Here is a 24,391-nt window from a genome sequence, read left to right on the forward strand (position 1 = left end):
GAAAGGAAAAACAAACAAACAAAATAGACAGGTATTTTTGAGTAAAGAAATGTCTAATTATTTATTCATCCCATTTCCCCTCGTTACATAATTAATTTACAACCAAGTTACTGGTATGTCTGGTGCATTCTAACCTCTTGCTGCAGTCCAGGTCTCTTTCGCCATCTTGAATATACTTGTTTTCTTTTTGAAAAGGGGAGGTGCTTTCTCCCAAAATTAATCAAAGTCACATACCACCAACGGACTTTATATACACTGGACATACCAGTAACTTGATCGCAAATAATTATATAATGAGAGGAGGAGTGATAAATATATAAATAATTAGACATTTCTTTACTTGAACATACCCGTCTATTTGTTTACTTGTTTTTCTGTTCTTTCCTCTTGTGGCTCCGGTCCTTTCCACATTGTTCTTGGTTTTTTAAAACTTTACATATATATATATATATATATATATATATTAGTGATGGGACGATTCCAATATTTTTTCTAATTCTGATACAATTACTGATTCATATTCCGATTCCTTTTAAATTTCCAAATATAGAGTTGTTTTTTTTTTTGGAGGGAGGGGTCAAATTACCATAAGATCTCATGTAATATGTCTATATATTTTCACAAACTATAGATTTTATTTTTACTAGTTGTATAAAAATCAATAAATATTTATCATTCTACCATAAATATGAATCATGGAAAATGAAGTTTTAAACAAAAATCATGGAAAATGAAGTTTTAAACAAAAAAAGAAATAAAAACAATAAAAACAATTGGTTATGGCATTGGAAAAATAGGCACAAATTTCTCTGATTCTGAAACCGATTCCGATACCACAAAAAGTTCTGATTTTTTTGGTTCTTGATTCCAATTAATCGCCCCAACACTAATATATATATTATTGTACATATTACTGAAATTAAATAGAGAGTTCTGCAGTTCCACTGAACTTCCAGACTACCTTTTAGATGCCAACTGGTAAATCCAAATTCTAATCCTGATCGATTTTGCCTTAAGACTCAGGTAAACGTTTTAAGATCCATTTTTCCAGTAAATGAAATGTCTTTCGGTGAAATTCATGATACAGGTTGTCGAACATGTGGAAATCGACGTCCACTCCTCTCCGTTTCAATTCTTCACAAGTTTTACGCCCCCATTCTGGAAGGACAAGCTCGTCCATGTTTCCATGTGTCTGGAACAAAGGTGGAAGCCGTGAAACTTCCGACTCTTCATCAAGTCGCTGAAAATAACAGAAAAAAACAAAAAATAATAAAAATCAGTCAAAGTTGATAAACAGCAAGTTTTAGTTCTTTGTTTACAAAGGAGTCACTGCTTATCTACACCAAAAACTCATCTAACTACAACCACTGTAACAAATTTTCCTTTCTTCCTCTGTGTATCTAAATCTAACTGTTTTGTAATGGCAGAGAGAAAAGGGGTTACACTATTAATGTTTGGTACATTTTAAGTTAGGAAACCCGTCAGGAAATGACGGGGGGGGGGGGATTAAAAAAAAAATGGAGAAAAAGGAAAAGGTGGGTTGTTGTTTTTGTTTTTTTGCAAAAGGAAGTAGAAAAGCAAAAAGCATCACTGTTAGGTGCATTTTGGTCTCTGGAAGCCATTATCTTCAGACAACCTGATCTGGTAGCACCAGCTGGGAAAATGAACGCATGTAGTTGGGAGAAGAAAACGACATGTCACCTCGGAACTGACTACTCACAACCACAATAAATGTAAATATGAAATAACTTGGTTGTTTCAGTTAATACCGATGATGCTGATGATTATTGAAGAGAATGGGAGTAGAAATGGAGAAGGAAGGAAGAGAGAGGAGAAAAGAAAGCTAGCTAAAATGTTTATGGTGGGTGCTCGACTGAGCTCCAATCTCTGGATCCTCCCTATAAAAACATCAACACCAAAAACCCGTCTAGCTACAACCACTGTAAAGAATTTTCCTTTCTTCCTCTTTGTATCTAAACCTAAATGTAATTTCCATGAATAGAGTTTCTTTCCTAAAACATATCTGTGGAACACAATATTGCTATTATGCTATTAGCTACCTGGAAAATACCGGTTAGTCTTGCTGATAGTTGATGATGATGATGATTACTGTTGTTTCGATAGAAAAATATCATCGATGTGAAAAGTTATGTTTGAGAAGAATAAAAATATTTGCATTAAATAGTTTCCAGGAATGTAACTTGATGGATGAAATGTCATTCTGATAGTTATGTAAGAATGCTAGAACATAAACAAAGATATGTGACAAAATCCTGGCAAGGATCTTTAGACTACATGTAGTGATGACGTAATGAGTTTTAGATTTACATGTAGGAATTAGTTAAGTCAGTCTTTAAATAAGAGTTGTGGAGTAGAAACAGACGATGGCAATCATGGGAGCACTGGACTGAGTAAATGAACATATGTAGTCACGGCTAAACGAACAGTGTGCCATTTCGGAACCGAAGATTTTATTAAATATTATTACTAGCATGGGTACCTGGTGTTGTCTGGGGGTGGAGAGGTGGTATAGTAAGCTTATTGAGCAATCAACCTTCTAAGAAAAAAAAATGAGAAAAGAAAAAAACGAAAAAAAAAAAATAGCCGCAGTAGCCAGACTCGAACTTGTAATGCGAAAGAGACAAAGGAGGTGAAAAAAAAAAAAAAAAGCAAACGCGCTAGCTGTCTTGCCCATGCAACTTGTGATATCACAGGCCTTGGAAATAACTTGGTTGTTTGAGTTTTTTGTGAAAGACATGGTTACATTTTAGGAGCACGTCGGAACAGACAAAAATGGTTGATTCAAGGTATGTCGTTCTTTGTTATTTGTCCAATAAATGTAAATATGAAACAACTTGGTTGTTTGAGTTTTTCGTGAGAGATATGGCTACATTTTTGGAGCATGTTCGAACAGACGAAAATGGTTGTAATTTAAGGTATGTTGTTCTTTGTTATTTTTCCAGCACAAATGTAAAAAATGTTTATTCATTCTTTTGTCTATAAACTGTTTAGAATGTCGACACATACAGATAACCATTATACACACATTAACACAAGAGAAACATTTATACACTAGATGATGGCATATTGGAAGACGCCACATATTCAATAGGCAACAATTTAACAAGATAAGAAGACTCATTATAAACCACACATATATACACCCTCTGTACAGCAAATATATTGTCAGTATTTAAGTTATTTTATTTTTAACTGTTCCAGGTTTCGCAATATAAGTAAGCATGGAAGATTTTATTAAATATTATTACTAGCATGGGTACCCGGCGTTGCCTGGGGGTGGAGAGGTGATATAGTAAGTTTATTGAGCAACCAACCTCGTAAAAAAAAAAAAAAAATGTCAGCAAGCAAACGAAAATGGTTGTGATTCAAGGTATGTCGTTCTTTGTTATTTGTCCAGTACAAATGTAAAAAATGTTTTTTTTTTTTTTTTTTACACAGTGATCACCACTTATCAAGGCCCGGAAGCCACTCAGAGATAAGGGTTATTGCAAGTACATTACGTTAGTGTGCAGATTTGATGAAGTGTTTACTTAAGGGGGCGGTTCATTAGGAATTTGTTAACGTTGGACTTGAACACATCCAAGTTGTAGCCCGGTGGGAAGCAGGCAGACGGAACAGAGTTCCACAGGCCTTTTGCCTATAAACTGTTTAGTATGTCGACACGTACAGATTACCATTATACGCACATCAACAATAGACACGAAATACATGAACACAAATAGATGACACGTTAAAAAGATAAAAGAGACTTATTATGTACAACTCACATCCATACATAACCCAGTAAACAACATCAGTACATTTCTCACCAGCTCTTGACTGCTCCTCTGGAAGTGACCAGCAAATCATAGACGTCGATCTCTGATGGTAGTAGATATGGCAGGTAGGTTGCCATAAAGTTGCTGCTTTGTGGGATGATCTTGCCAAGATATATTTAACACTGTTTGGGTGTACATCCTGTCTAGCTTCCGTTCCAATCTTTTGGTGAGTGTCCAGGTTGTAGCACCGTAAACAAGGACACACTCCACTACTGCTCTCAAGAACTGCCTTGCATTGCTGTGAACTCCACAGCATGGGCACACAAGCATAGGACAACCTAGATCCATGTACATCCAACAAATTGCATACGACAAGATCAACAAGCCTCGCTTATAGATCTATTTCTGACCACACTCCCGATGATTGTGTAACAAATACCCATTGGGAATGCTGATCATGCTGTGATAATGGTAGAAATCATCCTAAACTCTCAACGTAAAGCTGAAGAGTCATTGCTCAAAACCACAAGGTACTATAAAAAAGCTGACTGGGAAGTCATCAGGGATCTCATCAGAGATGCCCCATGGGGAAATATCCTTTCTCTTCCTGCAGAACAATGTCCAAATCAGACCACCGAATGGTTCAAGAGGACAATTGGAGCACATGTTCCCACATGGAATTTCTGTAGCAAATCTCACTCTCCCTAATGGTTTACTTCTACTTGTGCAGCTGCTCAGCTGCTATTGCTCAAAGGCGGCATGCATACCGAAGATTTATCCAGCATAAGTCCAGTACAAACATACAAAAACTTATAGAATAGAAGCTAGAAGTAATTGCAAGAAAGAAATAGTGACAGCTAAGAGAGAATACACTGAAACCATCAGAAAACGCATTGAAGCACAGAAATTAAGAACTCGTGATTTCTGGAAAATCTACAACAGTGTAGTAAATAATGGGCAATTAACAATTCCCCCACTATTTAACGACCATGAGGTTGCTTGCATGGCAACCAAGAAGGCTAACATGCTTGTCAGTCGGTTTATGTCAAACTCTACATTGGACTCCGCAATCCACTCCTGATTTTAATTTGCAGACAGAACCTACAAGCCTTTGTACCCCCTCGATGTAAATACCCCCGACAAATCCAACAAGCAGCAAAATACCCCCCCTACACAAAAGAGATCCCCCAGATACTAGAAAGCCTTCTACTCTAACAGTTTCTTCCCCCAGAACTGCTAGACTTTGGAATTCCCTTCCAGGTTCCTGTTTCTCCAACTGTACTGACATGCAGAAGTTCAAGTGTAATGTAAACAGGCATCTTGCTGCTCAACTCCCTACATATCCCTGCAATTGTGTCCCAAATATGAGCCCTCTACCTTGTTTGGGGTGAAAATGCAATAAAAAAAAAAATTTTAAATAAATAAATAAATAAATAAAAATGAAAAAAAAGAAAAAAAATCGCTCACAAATATGACTGTTTCACTCGCAAGGTAAAGTCTTGGTGAGGAATAGTCTCTACCAAATTACTCTGTCAATTTTTGGTCTACAGACTTGAAATTTGAGATATAGAAGATTTTGGAAAAAATTCAATTTGTTATTTGATTAATTGGAATGCTTATTGAGATGAGTTATTTATTCATTTATTTTTTGCAGACTCTTATCCTCATCTTTTGTAAAAGATGAGGATAAGAGTTTGCAATAAAGAAATAAATAAATAATTCTCATCTTAATAAACATTTCAATCAATTAAACAATATATCTTCTACCTTTCGGTATGGGCCCGACAATGGAAGATCAGATAATAAATAAACGTGGATATATAAGACGAAAAAATCCAACCTTGATCGCCCTTTGGGGCCCGTGGCGCAGTGGATAGAGACGTTGAATCTCTATGATTCACGGTGAGCATTGTCTGAATATAGCGGTTTCAATCCTATCCAAAATCAGTCAGAGGTTTAGTTGGCCAAAACATGGTGAGACAACAACTATGGAAGGCAGTAATTGCTGAGGATGCAGTTAGGAGATTTGGAGTTTCTATCCCGTCGCGGTTATCTACCTGACGAAGGCCAGAGGAATAGTTGGCCGAAACGTCATGAAACAACAACTAAAAGATGAGGATAATAGTCCACAATAAATAAATGAAATTCAATTTATTTAATGATTAAAAAATTTATTTAACCATTAAAAAATTTATTTAACCATTAAAAAATAGCTGCTAAAGAGTCAAAATTTAAAAATGTTTTTTTTTTTACTTCTTTCTGCACATGCCCAAATTTAATTAATTTCTTGAAATCGTTTAATATTACATCTTTCTTACCTATCTCTCGATAACAACATTTGGAGTGCTAAATGTTTTGGTTTTGATTCTAGCTAATGGCAACCAAGTCATTTTCTTTTTTAACTTTTGAAATCAATACTATATATACAATATAATATTCAACAGAGAATTGGCTCTGTAATGATAAATATCAAATCTGCCTGAATTAAAATATATTTAAGCATATTTTACTACTGCTAGTTATAGAATAGAGTTAATGAAGAAATAGTTTATTTCAAATAATCAAATGTTGAAGTAACACATTTACCTTGTATACTCCAGAGTTTTCATTGAGGAAACACGAAAGACCAAAAACTCCAGCGATGGATGGACGATACCTATAAGCAAGGTGAAGAGCTGCACAGCCACCCATAGAGAAACCACCTGTAAAAAAAAGAAAATAAATAAAGGAATTTTTGTTTTTCTATTTCAACTATTTAAATGGGATGTAACGATGGCTAAGTAGTTAACAACACAGACTGATAAAATGGGTGTGACAAGTTCAAATCCAATTCGTCCAAAAGAAATATTTTTCTACTTTGGCTGTGATCACAGCATAGTATCTGTGTTAAATATGGCAGGCAGTGTCAAGGATCAAAACATTATTATTATTAATTGATCAGGGCAATGGCAGATTGCTGGATCGATTATTATGATTAAAAAATTAAAAACAATTAGATTGGAAAAATGTGAATGACAGCTGAAAAATAAAATGCTACAAACGAACGTTAACTTGGAAAATAAAAGTAAACAAAGTTCAGGAGGAATTTTAGTTTATGTAAACGAAATAACTAGATTCAGGCTTACGTCAGCATTGGGGTTTTAGACACATGATCATGATGTAATCATGCCTAGATTTGAATAGATTTTAATCATTCGCCCATGTATGGGGTATTGCTGTCACATTTGAGCTGGTGCATCTGCTACTAGTTTCTCACTCCTGGACAGGGTTCAAAAGAGAGTCACCAACCTAATAGGTCCCACAATAATGCTAAAAGCTGAACGCCAGGATAAATTGATGACTCAAGAGGGAGTTGGTCTCTCCTTATGACACAAGGAGCAGCATCTTCCGAAACAGATAAAATGTGAAGACATTGTAATCTCTGAAGATGCCAGCGGGAATTGAGAAAATAAATGTTTTATATATAAACCAGGTATGTGTTGTGTTTGTCTACAACTGTTTCGATACGTCCACATCAATCGTTTCATGTTAGAACTGTTGCATAAAGATAAAATACACACACTAGATGATGCATTTTTTTTTTTACTCATGTTCACCCCTGACAAAGCATATCGCCCCTCGGACGTAAGGGGCTACTATTTGGGGCCATGTCTAGGAAAGAATAACAAGATATTTGTTTATGTTACATTTAAACTTCTGCATATCAGTACAGCCAGGGAAGCAGGCAGCAGGAAGGGAATTCCAAAGTCTAGCTGTTCAATTCTATTAGAATAGAAAGCTTTCTGGCATTTAGGGACAACATCAACAGTGAAGGGGTGAGATTTTATTGCTAATTGGGAATACATACGTTGAGGGGGCACAAGTGCAATGAGTTCATCAGAACACATCCCATTAAAATATTTGTAAAACAGGCACAGTGATGCAACATTGTGGCGATGGGTCGGGGGCTGGAGCATAGTTGATAAAGTGGGACTTTGACAACTTTTTTTTTGCTTTTGGTTTCGTTTCTGGCTAATGGCACCCAAATCCCATTTTTTTTTTTTTCAAATGATCGGGCAACACAAGGCAACACCTGCTTGTATTATAGATAAATAAGAATGCATGTTTCCATGAAATTCTGGTGTTCTATAATAATTGTACATGTTATCTAAATAACATATGCCTTTCATCTGATCTAAATGTCAATACAAGTTAGAAAAGCATTTCATCTAAGGCATGAAAATTGTTAAACAAAATGCTTTTACTATAGGCTTTAAAAATAAAGGTACAAGATTCAATTTGAAATTTATTTATCTTCAAAGTGCACTTTTATAAATTTTACAAAGTAAGGTATAAAAATTTAATTTAGATTGAATCAAAAAATTAGCTTGGATGTATTTTATGTAATGTACATTCTGTTGCACTTTAAAAAAAAAAATCATTGAAAATTTTATATCTATATCATTAATTGCTAGATGAAAGATAATGTTTTTAAATTGTATTGTGAAAAATGGGTCGATTGGAAATTTATGATCTTTTGAGAAGATTGTTTTTAAAATAATAAATGAATTACTTTGGAAAAACGTGAACTAACATGAATTCGGAATTTTTAATGATCCTTTGGGAAGAAAAATTGATTTTAACAATGAACCAAAATACTTTTAAATTTTGGAGTGAAATTTTTATAGTCTTTTGTAAAGAAAGTTGTTTTGAAAAAAAATAAACACATACTTTTTAAATGTACCCTGAAATTTGGGAAAAAGTTGATTATGAATGTAATAACTTGAAATGCGTTTGCATTGTGTAAACAAATTCTAAATTGTAACCGAGGTGCTTTGAAATGATTTTTTAAAAATGTTTTCTTTTTTAAGAAAAAAAAATTTTTTAACATCTTATTTCATTGATTCATTCCATGGTGCATAGTTTTTATTAGTCGTTCGGTGGCAGACTCCTTGCTCCAACAGAATTAAATTGGATTAGAACCTCTGAAGACCGAGGTTTAACTAAATCCATATAGGTCGGCGTGATGAGGTCACGTAACTCTAACTTATCTAAAATACATTATACTGGTTGCTGAAGAGAGCGTAAGTCCAGTTACTGAAATAATAACTTGGAATACGTATAGGTCGGCGTGATGAGGTCACGTCACCCCGACTTGGTTAAAATACATTATACTGGTTGCTGAAGGGAGCGTAAATCCAGTTACGGAAATAATGTTATGCAGACTAAATTAAAAAATGTATAGGTCGGCGTGATGAACTCACGTAAAATCCGGTTTTGCTAAAAAATATTATACTGGTTGCTTAAGAGAGCATAAATCCACTAACTGAAATCATGAGGTCACTGCCTCAATGGAGGGCGAGGATGATTACCCTCTCTGGTATTTGAAGCAGTATACCAGTCTACCAGGGGCCTGGTGGAAAAAAAATATATTGCTTCACTGAGTTCCTGACGGAACGTAGAGCATGGGGACATTGATCGCTGACGGCCAGTTGACTCACCATCCACGGAAAATTAGGGACTTCTGAAATTTATGAATACTCATTAATTTCGGAGTGCATAGGGAGGGATGTGGCACTATTTCTCAGTGCCACGGTTTCTAACACACTCCGCAGCAGGGCTGAGTGGTAATTTGGCCATGAGCGTAGAGATTCAAAGAAATCAATTCCCATAATTCCCTTTCTAGCCCGGTCTCTTTTCTGCACGACCACCATGAAGTGAAGACACATATTCTGTCTCTCCGTAAATGGGGGGGGGAGAAGACCCTCCCTCAATACTAGTTAGGTTAGTTTGCTTTGAAAAGTCTATTGCCCAGTTTTTAATTGTAAAAGTTTTTGTAATATATATTCTGTAAAATAAAATAGTTATGCTTTATATATATTACAATTGTGTCGCGTGTCGTTTTTCTTGTGTCTGCCATGAATGCCTTCATAAATACCTTCATTGAAACAACGAAGCGGTCCGGAAAATGGAGAAAGAAAATTCCAGTTAGAACGCCACCAAGGGTGAAGAGGTCAAAACGTTTCCTGGGAGAAGAAGGAGCCACACAGCACATCCAACATCTCAGATAAGCTTTTCTTCTTATAGACCCTAATGACGGCCATCTGCATATCTTCCCAAGACCACTTTAAGACATTTAGTATAACACGTCTGTCGGTCACACACCAGTGACCGGCTGATAGTGGTATAGCTTGTATGAACTGTTAACGATACATAAAAAGTGAAACTCTTTCAGATGACTTACCAACAATTATTCTGTTTAGCGGGATTCCATTTTGCACTTCCAGATCAATCAATTTGGAAAGGTTTTCGCACATGTGCAAAACTGATTCATCCTCTGGAACAAATGGCGAAATCTGTTTCCGATCAAACCAGACGGTGCTTGGATTCCCCATCATTGGTGTGTACGGCCTTCAAAAAAATTTTTGGAGTTTTAAATTTTAAGTAAGAACACTTGAATGGAGCAAACGAGATTTCAAAAATAGATTATAGATTTGTTCGACATTGCTTCTGAATTTTTTAGATGAGGAATGGTAGGATTGATATTATTCGGACTACTATTCTCATCGAGTGTTATTTTCAAGACATTTCAGCCAATGTAACCTCTAAAGATTCCAGAGTTCGACATGTTACACCTGAAGAAGGTCAGAGGTTAGATCGGTCGAAATGTTGTGAAACTAACACTCAAGATGAGGACAAATGATTAAGTTTATTTTTGGACTGTTATAAAGAAAAAAACATGAAAACAGAGGTAATAATTATCAAATTAATGTAAGATAAAAACATGAAAACAGAGGTAATAATTATCAAATTAATATAAGATAAGGGTTAACGAGATGGATGGATTGTCAGATGAATGCAAGCAGATGGAGAGACTTCAGTTTGTCGCCGCTGTCGAGAAGTTTTGTTACCTTGGTGATGTGACTGGAGCACAGAGAAGAGCTGGTGCGAATGCAATTGCAAGATTTAGGAATGGATGGAATAGGTTCTGCCATTTCAAATTAACCTAGGTTTACCGCTGTAGATGAGAGTCTATCAAGAAGTATAGTGGAATTACAGAGAGTTTGAGAGAGAGAGAGAGAGAGAGAGAGAGAGAGAGAGAGAGAGAGAGAGAGAGCAAAACTAGTTTGTGTGTCCAAAGTGTAAGACAGTGGAGTCGAATGAGAACTCAGATGTGGAGAAAGTAAAGTGGATGCTATTGAGGTTGTTCAGAAGTTTTATTACCTCGGGTGCTACCATTGGAGCACAAGAAGAAACAGGTGCTAGTGTGACTGCAAACATTAAGAGTGGATGGAGTAAGTTCAGGCGTTGTATTCCCGTGGGGGTGTGTGGATATTCTGTACACATACACACGTGTATGTAACGAGTGTCTTATTGAATGTGTGTTTGTTCTTCATACATGTATTTACGTATGATCACAAAACAACTTATCTGGTATATGTTCACATAGAAACAAAAAAAGTATGGAATAAATACCTTTGCCTCTTCTTAGATAAAGGAAGACATACCTTCACAAAAGGAACAAATACCATTCTATGAGGTTACAACAAAGGTGCCCTCGTGAGGGGGAGGGGGGGCAGCCGGTATTTATTTGCTCCCCCACCGAGCAAATTAGGCACAAGGCAGATTTTTAAAGTGACGAGTGAAGGGGAGGGGGAAGGGGACCAGCTCCCGAGAGGTGGGAAATTGGAGCTGGATAGTGATTTGCCAGCTGGCCCAAGTAGGGTTGCCCCTACGTGGACCAGAAGATTGCCACAAGGGCAATGGTCTTTGCTTGCAGCATCTGCCGGAACAGATACTACACTTTGATCTTGGCCTGAAGGCCAAAAAGGTGGTATTTATTTGCTCCCCCACCGAGCAAATTAGGCACAAGGCCGATTTTTAATGAGAGGAGTGAAGGGGAAATGGGGATCAACTCCCCGGGGAGTAGGGGAGCTGGATAGTGACAATTGGTATGAAGGGTTGCCCCTACATTGACCAAGGTCTTGTCTGTGGGGTCGCCCCCACATAGGGTCTTTGCTTGCAGTATCTGCCGGACAGATAGTATTTATTTGCTCCCCCACCGAGCAAATTAGGCACAAGGCCGATTTTTAATGTGAGGGGTGAAGGGGAAATGGGGACCAACTCCCCAGGGAGTAGGGGAGCTGGATAGTGACAATTGGTATGAAGGGTTGCCCCTACATTGACCAAGCTCTTATATGTGGGGTTTCCCCCACATATGGTCTTTGCTTGCAGTATCTGCCAGACAGATACTACACTTTGATCTTGGCCCAAAGGCCACAAAGGTGATTAGAGAACACACATGACCCATCTTTGATCATGTTGGATGGAAAGCTGCAACAAAAATTCTACCACAAATATTCCAGAATGTTGTTCCCATCTTGGAAAAGTTAAATACTGATATAGTCCTGTCTACATATTAATTATCGGTCTTGCCCCTACTGGATGCCATCCTGTCTGTCAACCGTCCCTCCCGGCCGCTCGTTACAGACTGAATACTAAATAACTTTCTAAGGTGTCTCATTATGTCATGTATCTACACAACCAAAGTCTTTTGTCACATATCTTTGTTTATTAAAACCAAACATTCCAATCCTATTTATTAAACATCTTTCTAAACATTTTACTCTTTTACATATTTCTGGCTTAATTATTTCTACATTAAATCCCAGTCCTATTTTCAAAACATTCTTTTATTATCAAAACACTTTATTTCCATAATATTATCACCAGTTCAACGTCGGTCACTCACCTCTCTACCCGGGACATCCGATGTTGCCCGGCCATAATATAATACAGGGAACTTTCGCCATTACTAACCAGGAGAGCGTTACCATTGTTAACCAAGGAAGAAGTCTATTAGATACACATAAACAGTGTGATGATGTATGAAAGTGAAGTCTGAGGGTTGAAGACAGGCGTTGCATGGAGAGAAATGATATAAGAATGATACAATGGATGTGTAACGTGAGTCTTAAAGGCATGCTTAGATCTGATACCCTTAAAGGATGATTAAATCTGAACAGGAGACGTTATTGGTTTGGTCACATTGAAAAAAATGGATGAGAGTTCTTGGTTAGCAGATGTGGAGTAGTTAAGATAACAGGGTCAGTTGGCAGGGAAAGGCCGAAGAAAACAATGATGGATTTGAGGGAACGATGGATAGAGACCTGGTCAGAGATAGGTTGGTTGGGAAGTTAACTTTTAAAAATCAACTTTTGCTATTTCTAATTTGTAGAGTATTAACACTGTAGACCAGTGTCTATCAGACATGTGTAAGGTGTGTGATAATGTATGGAAGTGAAACCTTGGCAGTGAGGGTTGAAGACATGCACTGCATGGGGAGAAATTATATGAGAATGATACAATGGATGTGTAATACAAGTCTTAAAGGCAGGCTTAGATCTGGTGACCTTTAGAGGAAAATTAAATCTAAACTGTATAGAGAGATATATGCAGAACAGGAAACTTTCTTGGTTTGGTCACATTGAGGGAGTGGATAAGAATGCTTGGGTTAGCAGATGTGGAACAGTTGAGGTAACAGGGTCAGTTCGCAAGGAAAAGCAAATGAAAACATTGGAGCAATTGATAAGGTGGATGTGAGAAAATTCTATTTCGTAAGGGGAGATTACTCTGCTACAAATATCGCACTTAATGTAGAAGAAGAAATCAACTAAAAGTTGGAAATCCATGGACACACATAAGACATCCAACCGCTGCATATTTACCCCTTTCTGATCCTTACTAGAAAATTTACTGTGATGAATTATTATGATTCAGAACATGTTTCATGAAATTTTTAGATCATATAAAAAAAAGGTCGTTTGTTCAGAATTCCCCCTTTATTAAAAAGCAAAAATAAAGAAAAATTTGTATAAGGTATATAAACTATTACATCCTTGCATCTTCAGTTGTAATTGGTGATGGAATAATTCCAATATTTTTCTGATTCCGATACAATTACCGATTCAGATTCTTTTTAAATTTTAAATAAAACCATACTATCTACTAAAACACATTTTTAAAATATACATATGCACATGCACATCTCATGGGTTAAAATTAGTGATGCAACGATTCCAATATTTTTCCCAAATTCTGATATAATTATCGATTCTGATTCTTTATAAATCTCCAAATATTTAACTGTAGAATTGTTATCTTTCCTTCAGTTACAGTAAAAATTCATGTTATATGTACAGATATTTTCTCAAACGTAACAACATACTTTGTAGATTTTAGTTTTACCGGTCGTTTAAAATCAACAGATAGTTATTATTTATTATTACTTCCAGCAGTGAAAGATTTTTGTTTTTTAAAACAAAAAAAAAAAAAACAATGTAAAAAAAAAAAGACAATTAAAAGAATTGTTTTTGCATAAATTTTTCCGATTTCAATACCGATTCTGATACCCAGAAAAGTTCCAATTTTTTCCAACTCCCGATTCCGATTAAATGTCTCAACACTAGTTGTAACACAGGTTTCGTCAGTGCTATTGAACTCGAGTGTTGATCAAGAACCACACAGACAGCAGTTTGGTCTTAAAGAGTTTTATTTATGATATTATTTCAATGGCAGGTGCTCGTCTGAACTCCAATCTCTGGTCCCCCCTCACCAATCTTTCTCGGAAAACACCCGTCTAGCTGAAACCACTGTCAATAATTTTCCCCACTCTTTATCTGTGCCTAAATCAAAACGTAGATTCCATGAACAAAGCTTCTTTCTTAGAACTGCACACCTGTGGAACTCTCTGGCGCTTGCCTGTTTCCCTCCTGACTTCAACTTGGATGTCTTCAAGTCCAACGTTAACAAATTCCTAATGGACTGCCCTCTCAAGTAAACACTTCATTAAATCTCCACACTAACTTACTGTACACACAATAACCCTTATCCCTGAGTAGCTTCCGGGCCTTGATAAGTGGTGACCATCGTGTAACAAAAAAAAAAACAGAATAAGGATAGAAAACGTGTGTGCACAAGAGAGAAGGTGAGAGAAAGAGAAGGTGAGAGAAAGAGAGATAGAGAAAGAAATTAATTAGAGTGAGGGAGGCCATTTACTTATTAAGACACCTGTGCACACCGTACCTGGCCCCCACCCCTGCCAGGGCGGGCCGAGACAACCACGTTTTGCATATTTTTAGCTCAGTCGTTGTAAGCCAAAGGGAACAGAAACTCTCTCCTGAGTGGCACTTATGCTATTTCCGACTTTCAGTTTAGACTCACTTCCTCCTTTTCGAGCATTCTCATCTCACAGACTCCCAGCTGTCTGACAAACTGAACTCCCGCCTAAAAATTGAACAAGTTTATACTGTTTATAATCTGCAAATCGGGTTTTTAATTGATAATTAGAACTGAATTGAATTGGAACAAATACATTGAAGACGTTGCCAAGGCAGCAGCAAAAAAGGTGGGCTCCCTCTATTGTGCTAGAAAATTACTCACACCAGAGAGCATCCTATATCTTTATGAAGCCACCATTTGCCGATGTATGGAGTACTGTTACTGGGCTGATGCATCTACTACTAGTCTCTCACTTTTAAATAGGGTCCAAAAACGAGTCTCAAATCTAATGTCCCACACTATTGGCCAAGATCCAGCCTCCCTCTCATCACAACAATGTTGCATTCCTGTGCCTGTTTTAATGGAATGTGCTTTGATGAACTCATAGCACTTGTGCCCCCTCAATGTACATATTCCTGATCGACCCAACAAGCAACAAAATCACACTCCTTCACTGTTGAGATCCCTAGATGCCATAAAACCTACTTTAATAGGTTCTTTCCTCGAACTGCTAGATTTTGGAATTCCCTCCCTGTTTCCCTTACTGTACTAACATGCACTAGTTGAAATGTAATTGGAACAGACAACTTGCTGCTCAACTCCTTAGAGTCCACTTTTAAACACAAGCCAAAATAGTAGCTCCTTACGTACCAAGCGGTAATATGTCTTGTTTGGAGCGAAAAAGGAAAAAAATATGGGCTATATTCTCATCGTAATCAGGGGAAATAATTATGATTGTCTTCACCACGGTACCAATGTTTATCTAAAATGTGAAGTTATTAAGTTGGACCTGAATAACATTTAAGCTGGCATATCAAATTTTGAAAAATTTATTCATTTTAAAAAATTTTATAATAAACATGCAATAATCATAAAACAAATTAGACACAAGGCCATTCAAAAGTGTGGGAAGGAAAATGTCCGTGATCGTCCTCAGAGGTTGTCTATGTTTTTCCTAGCTAGAATCCAGCTACCATAATATCACATTCACTCTGGGGGAAGGGGGGGGGGTCGTTCTATTTAAAATTCTAAAATCTTTTTTTTTTTTTTTTTTTATTCGGACGATCTAATTTACATTTGTTATTATCGCATCATGTTATTTGAACCATGCTAATATACTTTGCTAGATCTTTTAAATTTTTAATCATGTAGTCCTAACTGGACAATTATTAAATTATAACTGAAAAATTAAAACCAGCAAGGGAAATAACTCATGTTTATTTAAGAATATATAAAAAAAAAGTACTCTTTCTTACAATTAAAATTTTATTTCTTTTTATGTGCAAAAAAAAAGTAAAAATGAATAAATAATAATCCTAAGATATATTTTTTTAAATTAAATAACAAAAATTTCAGAAAGAGGATGCGTCATATACTTCTGCTGCAAAAGTTAAATATGTTTGTTTAGGCAGAAAATAGAATTCACCTGGCAGGTGCCGTGGGATAAATTATCCGAATATGTGGAAATGTTAAATCTCGACCCATGACAGCTTTCGTCCATTCTTTTACGCCTAAACCAGAGTCACCTAAAAAAAAAAAAAATTAAATAAAAACAAAAAAAAAAACCATCATGAAGCGTCATGCATGCATGAAATATTAAAATAGAAATTGAAACAAAAAATAAGGCCTGTATTACTTGTTTTGATCGGACTATTCCTCTCATCTTCAGTGTTATTTGTGCAATGTTTTGGTTGAAGTAGCCTCCAACTTTTGCCAGGCATGTTGATTGCCATCTTGGAAAAAAAAGGGGAAAAGTTTATTTTCTAAGATGGCGACCAACATGCCTGATGAAGGTCAAAAGCTACATCAACCGAAACATTGCACAAATAACACTCAAGATGAGCACAATAGTCTGATCAATACAAGTAATACAAACAATCAGCCTTTGTTTCAAAAATTCAGAACTGAAAAAAAATTCCATTTTAAAATTAATAATTTATAATTTTTTTTTATATATAACCTGAAGCTTTCAACATTTAAAAATGTTTACTTTGGAAGGAAGTCTTGTTTTTGGTATTGAGCACTCTTGTATTAATCTCGTTAGACTTCATTGGTTGGGTTTGTATTACTGTACACATAGATTCGAAAAAGTTGTGAAAAAACAAATATATAACAAATAAATGTTATCAAAGGCAAGATAAGTTACTTTTCTACCAAACTGGATATATTTTTCATGTTTTTATTCAATGTAACATGTTTATTCAGCTCGAAAAGCATACATTGTTTAGCGATGTATTGGAACATTCAAGATGGCGTCTGATTCTCTCTTTAACACGGTAAGTTTGGGAAAAGATGTTATAAATAAAAAAACGAATAAAATACTGTTAAAAACTCGCTCAATATATGTTACCGTGACATAGGTTGACATATATTCGGTGGGTTTTTAATAGTATTTTGTATAGTTTATTATTTATAACACCTTTTCCCAAACTTACGGTGTTAAAGAGGGTGTGAGACGCCATCTTGAATTTTCGAATACATCGGTAAACACTGTATGTTTTTCGAGCTGAATAAATATGTTACATTGAATAAAAACACAAAAAATATATCCAGTTTTGCAGAAAAGTAACTTATCTTGCCCTTGATAACATTTCTTTGTTATATATTTGTTTTTTGACAACTTTTTCGAATCTATGTGTACAGTAATACAAACCCCATTGGTTACTTAACCTTTGGAAAACAATAACCTCAGATTCTTTTTCAAGATGTCTTTTAACATATTTTATTAATCATTTGTTCATATTATAAGCTCTATTTCCTTTTCGGTTTTATTGAGCTTTTTATATCTGGCTGAGTTTATTTTACTTGTAAATATTAACTCTTTAATATTTATAATATATTTTAAGTTTACCATTTTGATTACCTTAGTAAACTTATTGTAACTTTTATTATATATATATATATATACGTTGTTTTAATTTGAATAAAATAAAATATGCATCAATGACCTCAGATTGTTTTATTTTATTTTTTTTGTTTTTTGTTTTCCTCATTTTATTTGTATTAATTCCAGGAGGAGGAAGAAACACGCTTCCTAAGATAGAAAATGTCCGGCCAGGTGTAAGTCTGTTAATGTAAATGTTTGTTGTAACTTTGGGAATTTATAATAATTTCAACATGACACTTAAGTATGTTTTCACCTGAAATACAACGGTTTAAAACACCACTAATCTGCACAAGCATCTTGAAGCCTTTAAAATGCTAATCGTAAAATAATTTCTGGGAGAATTAAAGTTCAGTTGCTTACATAGAGAAGGTACTATGCTTTTTTTTTTTAATTTTTAGATAGGATTTTCAAGTTAAATTCAAGTTTTACAGTATCTTTTGTTTATTAAATTGTTAGGTGAAAGTAGAGAATAGTTACAAAACACTGTTCCCTTTTCATATTAAGAATGTATTTCTAAATAATAACATTATTTCAACACGGTACCTTCTCTGCATAAACACCAAACAGACACTAACCCTAACCTGCCACTCTCCTCCCATAGTGCCTCCACTCCAAAATATTAAATTATAAATGAGAGCAGAAAAAAGGGGGAGATTTTTACCCCCCCCCCAAAAAAAAAAATAATCAATAAACCGGATCAACTTGTTTGCAAAAACGAGGCCGGATTGACACGTTCTTGGCTTTTTGGCTAAGAGCAAAGTGTAGTATCTGTTCTGATACTACACTTCACCTTTTCTGTCCTCGGTCAATGGAGGAGAAATCCTTCATGACTAAGGCAATTTTTATTTTCGTTCCTACCCAGAGTGCCCCTTTTTGGGGAGCTGGATTTCTGCATATTAAAAACCAACCTTGTGAGGAGGCAAATAAGTAGGAACAACAATATTCAAAATGACAACCAGTGAATTTATAAAGGATTACATGAGAAAATGTAGGAGCTACTTATCGACGACAAGTTTAAATGGTATGTTCGTCCGAAACAGACCCGAATACCTCTAAAAATCAACTTTTTGATGACAAGTCTTCATTTGGTCTACCAGGCCACAAATATCCAAAGTTTAAAGTCGAGTCTTACGATTCATTTGTGCTTCTAGATCGAAGATAAATAGAATTTCTTAAGACATAATTCTAGAAAAAACAAAAACGGAGATCCAACCAACAAATGAAAGAGAGAGGGCGCTGTTTTACAATCGTTCACTATGCAGAGGGAGACAACTCTCTTTTACTTTTTGTTCATTTTTTCCATCTCATGATTTTGGACGCTCGTTCTAACAATATTTTTTATTAAATCAAAACATTCAAAAAAAGAAGTCAATTTTTATGACGTGTCCCAGCGTATTATAAACACCCCAACCTCCCCAATGTAAAGAACGGCTTTCGAGATTGGTAGGGGGGGAGGGGATTCCAAAAGCCGTTCTTAACATAGGGAGGCTGGGGTGTTTATAATACGCTAGGGCACGTCATAAAAATTGTTCCAAAAAGAAAGTTGTGACGAATTTTTAATTAATGTAAGAAAGTTGATAACATTAATAATATAAAATGTAGTCTCTACGCGAAAACCAACGATATTTTCATTAGGTATGGTTTCTGCTCTGCTAGATCTACAGATGTGCTGACGGTTATATCTCATAGGATTTGTGAATATTTCGACAAATACTTCATTTCTAGGGCAATTGCTCTTGACATATCAAAGGCGTTCAATAAGGTATGGCATAAAGGCCTACTTCACAAGATTTCCAGCTACGGTATAACTGGAAATGTTTTCTCAATCATTAAATCATTTCTCTCTGATAGGCTTATAAAAGTAGTGGTTGATGGGCAAAAATCAGAGGCCCACAGTATTAATGCTGGAGTCCCTGAGGGGTCCATCCTGATCTACATCAATGATCTCCCCAAAACACATGCTTAAATCATTCGTTGACATCTATGCTGATGACACGACCATCTATGGCAACACATCAAAGGCTGTAAATGACAATGTTCTCTCTGATTCTCTCTCCTTTGATCTTAAGCGCGTGATATAGGTGGCTGGTTACCTTTAATGCATCTAAAACCAAGCTCCTATCTTTACATCATAAACGCTCTGATCCCCATCTGGCATCAATTGAAATGGATGGCTCTCGTCTAGGGGAGGCCCCATGTTCTGATAAGCTTCTGAGTTTCACTTTTACTCCTGATCTGAAATGGAACACATACATCAAGTGTGTGGCCAAGGTCGCTGGGAAAATGGTGGGATCCTTCTACCGTTCCAGAAGATATCTCACTTATGATGCAATTCTCTATCTATATAAAAGCCAAGTACATCCAAGGATGGAGTACTGCTGCCACATCTGGGCAGGAGCTGCTAAAAACAGCCTATCCTGCCTTGGCAGAGTACAAAATAGACTTTGTGGCTTAGTGGGTGATGCCCTTTTCTCTTCCCTGCAACGTCTCTCCCACAGAAGAGACGTTGCGTCTTTATTTTATCGTTATTTCCATGGCAGGTGCTCGTCTGAGCTCCAATTTCTGGTCCCCCCCCCTCGCCAATCTTTCTCGGAAAACACCCGTCTAGCTGAAACCACTGTCAATAATTTTCCCCACTCTTTATCTGTGCCTAAATCAAAACGTAGATTCCATGAACAAAGCTTCTTTCTTAGAACTGCACACCTGTGGAACTCTCTGGCGCTTGCCTGTTTCCCTCCTGACTTCAACTTGGATGTCTTAAAGTCCAACATAAACAAATTCCTGATGAACCGCACCCTTAAGTAATGACACTTTATCAAATCTCCGATACTAACTATTACTACGATACTATCCCATTGATTACTGTACACACAATAACCCTTATCCTCGAGTGGCTTCTGGGCCTTGATAAGTGGTGCCGGTGACCCCCATGTAAAAATTTTTTTTTTTTTTTAAATAATAGATGAAAATATTTTTTTAGAAAAAAGAAGCTACGGCAACTTTTTTTTAATTAAAAAGTAAATGTTATGGTAAGATTTTTTTAAATTTAGTCTTTAAACTTAAAAAAGAAATACAAAGAATGAAACTCTTTAATAAAAGAAGGATGAAACTATTAAAGCTGTGTTTACAATTCTTCGACAACTTCCGTCGCATTTTTATTTTTTGTAATGTCCGCACATCGCTCTACAATGACACGTGTTCGTTTATAAATTCAAATTTATTTCTATTGTTTTTAATATTATTATCGATTATTATTTCGAACACTTACCAGATCCGTGGAGAAAGATAATCGAAGCTGTGCATGTCTGTCCGGTTTGAGAAACAATTCGAGGGTTGAATAATTTGGTTACGGAAGAGGCGGCTGCCATGTTTTTTCAAGATCACAAACACCGGTTTGACAAGGGCAGTTAGAGTAATCTCCCTTGAATTTATTTAATACAACGTGTTTTTCAGTTTTTTTTTTTGTTTTTTTTTTGGTTTGTTTTTTATGAAATTCAATTCTTAGTCTCTGAACTACAGCGTAGTATCTGTTCTGTTGTCGGTCAGTGAAAGAGAGTTCCTTCTAAATTGATTTTTTTTTCTTTTTGGAGAGGGGCATGTTTACTATAGACAACAACCCAAAAAATGGATTCAGATTGGCACATAGCGTCATTTAAAATTAAAGAAAATACAGAAATGCCTGTATGATGTACGACGCACCAGTCACAGGACGAAGATAAAAAAAAATCCAAAAATCACGTAATTTGATCAAGTAGTTTTCTTTTTATTAAAAAAATAAATAAATTTTACTTTGTTTCCATGAGGGTGAAAAAAAAAAAAAAAAGCGTCCGACGAATCGGTGGACAAGAGCGAACAACTCTAATGCATGTGGAAACTGTTAAAACAATCGGTACTTGTTCAGTTTAATCAAGACATTAAGCAATCAAAATATTGAATATATATATATATATACAATATTGTACATACCCGTTATGGAATTAAGTTCTCATTAAAAAATTTCGGCACTTCTGCATTATGCGGCCAAGCGCTTTTGTTAGGGGGCGATAACTCCAATTTCTTATTGGTCAAATAAATAACAAACAAGATTTTTTTTCAAACACAAAAATATTTGAAAACGAAAACATTTATTGTATAAAAATGTATTAAATTATAAATGTAAAGACATTTATTGAAAAACCTGCATAAGAAAATATAATTTTAAATAAAACAATTTTGGGTATTTTTGTAATCAAGGCAAAATTAGATTTTTATAAAATAAATAGTTTCTTTTTTGTTTTGTTTTGTTTTATTTTTTTTCGAACAAAAAAATAATTTTAATGGAACATTTTTCGAATTAAAGCAACTTCGAAAGGTCAACAACAAATTTATAATTTTAAGGAAAAAATTTTCCAAATTAAAACAACATTGGACGTTTTTTCCAAAACATTTTTTTTTTTAATTGAAGTAACAAATAAATAATTTTAATGAAATATTTATCGTCCCCTGTTCTTTGACTGAAAAGCGCCACTTGGCGACAGGTTAGTGAAATACACCAAAGAAACTCTGCCGAGGTTGCTCCAGTTCTGTCCAAACTTTACAATAAATGCCTTAACGAATCTTGTTTTCCCGACTGCTGGAAAACCGCCTCTGTGGTACCAGTCTTCAAGAATTCTGGAGAAAGAACTGACCAACTAAATTATCGCCCCATTAGCCTCCTCCCGCTTTTCGCCAAAATATTTGAGTCCTTAGTTAATCAAGCCCTAGTCCAGCACCTAACAGCTGCTAAACTCCTGACTGACAAACAATATGGATTCAGGCAAGCCCGTTCAACAGCAGATATCTTAACTGTAGTTTCTGAACGTATATACCGTTCATTGGATAAAACAGGGGAGGGTAGAGCGGTGGCCCTTGATATATCTAAGGCTTTTGACAGGGTATGGCACGATGGTCTTCTAAGGAAAATTAGATCATATGGAATCACTGGAAGAATTCATAACGTAATTAAATCCTTCTTAAGTAATAGAAAAATCAAAGTTGTCCTCGACGGACATACATCCAAACAATATGACATAAATGCGGGAGTACCTCAGGGGTCTATCCTTGGACCTCTATTATTCCTGATATTCATAAACGACCTCCCTGATGATATTGTTTCGGAGATGGGTATATTTGCCGATGACACGACTCTCTTTAACAGATATGAGGGGAAAACAAATGAACACATATCCAAGAAAATGGCAGAAACACTAGAGGATGACCTCCAATCCGTAGTGGAATGGGGGCAAAAATGGTTGGTCTCATTCAATGCTGCTAAGACTAAGCTTGTTTCCTTCAATAACTACAAGAAACCTTCTCTACCACCAATAGCAATGGCCAAGAACACATTGCCTGAAAGTACTTCTTTTAAACTCCTCGGCCTAACGTTTACAGGGAATATGAACTGGAATAGATACATTGAGAGCATTGCCAAGGCTGCTGCAAGGAAGGTTGGCTCCCTCTACCGTGCTAGAAAACTACTTACGCCTGCCAGTATCCTATACCTCTATAAGGCAACCATTCGCCCATGTATGGAGTACTGTTGTCACATCTGGGCTGGTGCATCTGCTGCTTGTCTCTCGCTCCTGGACAGGGTTCAAAAAAGAGTCGCCAACCTGATAGGTCCTGAACTGTCATCTAGGCTTCAACCTCTGTCCCATCGACGAGATGTTGCATCCCTCTGCCTGTTCTACAAATACTTTAATGGTGAATGCTCTGACGAACTGCAAACACTTGTACCTCCCCGACGTAACTACCCCCGGCAAACCCGACAAGCTACTAAGTCTCATCCCTTTACAGTGGAGATCCCTAGGTGCAAGAAAGCCTTTTACTCCAATAGTTTCTTCCCCAGAACTGCGGGTCTTTGGAATCCCTTCCGGGATTCTGCTTTCCCAACTGCAATGATATGCAGAAGTTCAAGTGTAATGTTAACAAACATCTTTCTACTCTTCTCCCTTCATAATGACCCCGCTAATTAATTCCCTAATAGTAGCCCCCTGCTTCAAAGTGGCACTGTGCCTTGTTTGGGGTGAAAATTGAATAAAAAAAAAAATAAAAAAAACATGGCGTTCGGCCACATAATGCAGAAGAAAATAAATTTCACTTAATTTGATCAAGTAGTTATTTTGGGTTTTTCTTTTGGGGGGGGGGTTACAACGGAAAAACAATTTGTTATGATAGCAAGCATAAGCAGCCATGTTTGGATTTTTAGACCACAAGGAAGAAGAAACTGAGTTATCTCCCCATAGTGCACTCTCCCTCCCTTCCTCGTGGTCTAAAAATCCAAACATGGCTTCTTATGCTTGCTATCATAACAAATTGTTTTTCTGCTGTAAAAGAAAAAAATATATATGATCAAATTAAGTGAAATTTTTTTACGAGAACTTAATTCCATAACGGGTATGCACAATATATATATATTTTTTAATATTTTCATTTTTTAGTGTCTTGA

General features: G+C 36.1%; 1 protein-coding gene and 1 pseudogene across 1 annotated transcript; one reads left to right on the forward strand and one right to left on the reverse strand.

Moving 5' to 3' along the window:
• Positions 1-600: 600 nt before the first annotated feature.
• On the reverse strand, positions 601-21,505 carry LOC145255655 (lysophospholipase-like protein 1). The gene is made up of 5 exons (XM_080114200.1): positions 21,194-21,505; positions 16,465-16,564; positions 10,003-10,169; positions 6,366-6,481; positions 601-1,240 (listed from the first exon to the last, which is right to left on the reverse strand). The coding sequence occupies exons 1-5, from the start codon at positions 21,291-21,293 to the stop codon at positions 1,013-1,015; spliced, it is 711 nt and encodes a 236-aa protein (XP_079970326.1). The 5' UTR covers positions 21,294-21,505; the 3' UTR covers positions 601-1,012.
• Positions 18,654-18,838, forward strand: LOC145255985 (U2 spliceosomal RNA; annotated as a pseudogene).
• Positions 21,506-24,391: the final 2,886 nt, after the last annotated feature.

Source organism: Euprymna scolopes, chromosome 31, assembly GCF_053919585.1.
Source record: "Euprymna scolopes isolate OS-2025 chromosome 31, ASM5391958v1, whole genome shotgun sequence".
In the NCBI taxonomy this organism is placed as follows: Eukaryota; Metazoa; Mollusca; class Cephalopoda; order Sepiida; family Sepiolidae; genus Euprymna; species Euprymna scolopes.